The following is a 1,844-nucleotide window of genomic DNA, read 5'->3' on the forward strand; positions in this document are numbered from 1 at the left end:
TTCGTTGGTAAAAGAGTAGCCCAAGAGTTGGCGGTGGGTGGTGATGACTAGCTGCCTTCCCTCTAGTCTTACACTGCTAAATTAGGGACGGCTAGCGCAGATAGCCCTCGTGTAGCTTTGCGCGAAATTCAACAAACAAACAGTTTTTATGTATTGTTATAAGCGACCGTTATGACGTTGCAACTAACGGCCGTGTAATCGATACCGGCTCACTGTGGGTCAGCGGTAGGCCTACGGACTTACTACGTCAGAATTAGAATTTCGTTCTTTCGGTGGACAGAGCGCGGATAGCACATTATGTAACTTTGCGTTAAAAATACAACAAACCCTAATTGGTTTTCTACATTCATTATTACGTTGTTACGAGTCTGCGGTTTAAACATATATACTGTAAAATAGTGATGTCATTTACTCCAGAAGTTTTATCACGTGATGAATGTGAACTTCGGTTACTATCTTAAAGAAAATTAACAAAAAAAGAAAGAATTTAGGATAGTTTTAAATTTAAAATTCACATGTCTAGTTTTTAAAAACCAACAGTTGCTCTTATCGTGTGTTTGTGTTAACGAACCTTGTATTATTGATATGTTGATAATTTTTTCTTTATATGTCACGTTTTAAATTAAACGTCGTTTTGTTGTTGTTGCTATGGTGATGAGTTACAATACAACTTCTACTGTTATTGTTTAAAAAAAAAGTAACTTTTTCTGGGGGAACTTTACAAATATATGTTTTTCGTTACAGATAATGAATTAAAAATATGTTCGACAGCAAATACTTGCTGTAGCCGTGAATTAGAAAATAGATTTATAACATCTGCCGGAGAAGACTTTCGTTTGAAGATTCAGACGACCAGTTCATCCCTGAAATCTTTGCTCAAAACAACAGCCATTCATCTTCAAGGTAGGATGTATAAGCCTAAAAATGAATTCTAATTATTTATAACGTATTGATAACACACTTTAACATATTTAACTTACATTTATAACGTATTGATAATACAGTTTAACATATTTAACTTACATTTATAGCGTATTGATAATACAGTTTAACACATTTAACTTACACATATAACGTATTGATAATACATTTAACTTACACATATAACGTATTGATAATACATTTTGATATATTTAACGTTTACTGTCTAAAGTTTAAGCAGCTGTAATTTTGTGCGAACAACTTAGAATTTGATTATTTGTATAGCCAATTGCTCATACCGTCTATAAGCATGTTGTTTTTTATTATTAACTTGGTTCTTCTAAATGAAAATAGAGCACTCTGCGCCCTTGTGTTTAACATAAAAAATTTAAATCACAAGTAGTTAAGTCTTTCGGTTAAAATTTACTAATAGTTTCCACTTTGTATTTAAATCACAAGTAGCTAAGCCTTTCATAACCGCAACTTTTCCTCGGGATCTTATTCGCCCAAGAAAAAAAAATAACCCTTCGTTGGAAACAGGAAAGATAAAAACTGTATTTGAATTAAGTATCATTCTAATGTACTCACGAAGAACGGAAACATCGTATTGCTGTCCAGTCTCTCTCGTGTTAAAAGTTCATTTGTGTAGAACAAAGTGGAAACTATTAGTAAATTTTAACCGAAAGGCTTAACTACTTGTGATTTAAATGCAATGTGTAAACTATTAGTAAATGTTAACCGAAAGGCTTGGCTACTTGTGATTTAAATGCAATGTGTAAACTATTAGTAAATTTTAACCGAAAGGCTTAGCTACTTGTGATTTAAATGCAATGTGTAAACTATTAGTAAATTTTAACCGAAAGGCTTAGCTACTTGTGATTTAAATGCAATGTGTAAACTATTAGTAAATTTTAACCGAAAGG

At 32.3% G+C, this 1,844-nt stretch overlaps 1 protein-coding gene across 1 annotated transcript in view; it reads left to right on the forward strand.

Moving 5' to 3' along the window:
* The window catches only part of LOC106462871 (glypican-5-like), a 67,293-nt gene that overhangs the window by 5,470 nt on the left and 59,979 nt on the right, over positions 1 to 1,844 (forward strand). Inside the window, exon 2 of the mRNA XM_013922837.2 lies at positions 745 to 903. Within this exon, the coding sequence (XP_013778291.1) occupies positions 745 to 903 (159 nt within the window). The remainder of the gene's footprint in view (positions 1 to 744; positions 904 to 1,844) is intronic.

This window comes from Limulus polyphemus, unplaced genomic scaffold (assembly GCF_000517525.1).
Source record: "Limulus polyphemus unplaced genomic scaffold, Limulus_polyphemus-2.1.2 Scaffold1271, whole genome shotgun sequence".
Classification (NCBI taxonomy): domain Eukaryota; kingdom Metazoa; phylum Arthropoda; class Merostomata; order Xiphosura; family Limulidae; genus Limulus; species Limulus polyphemus.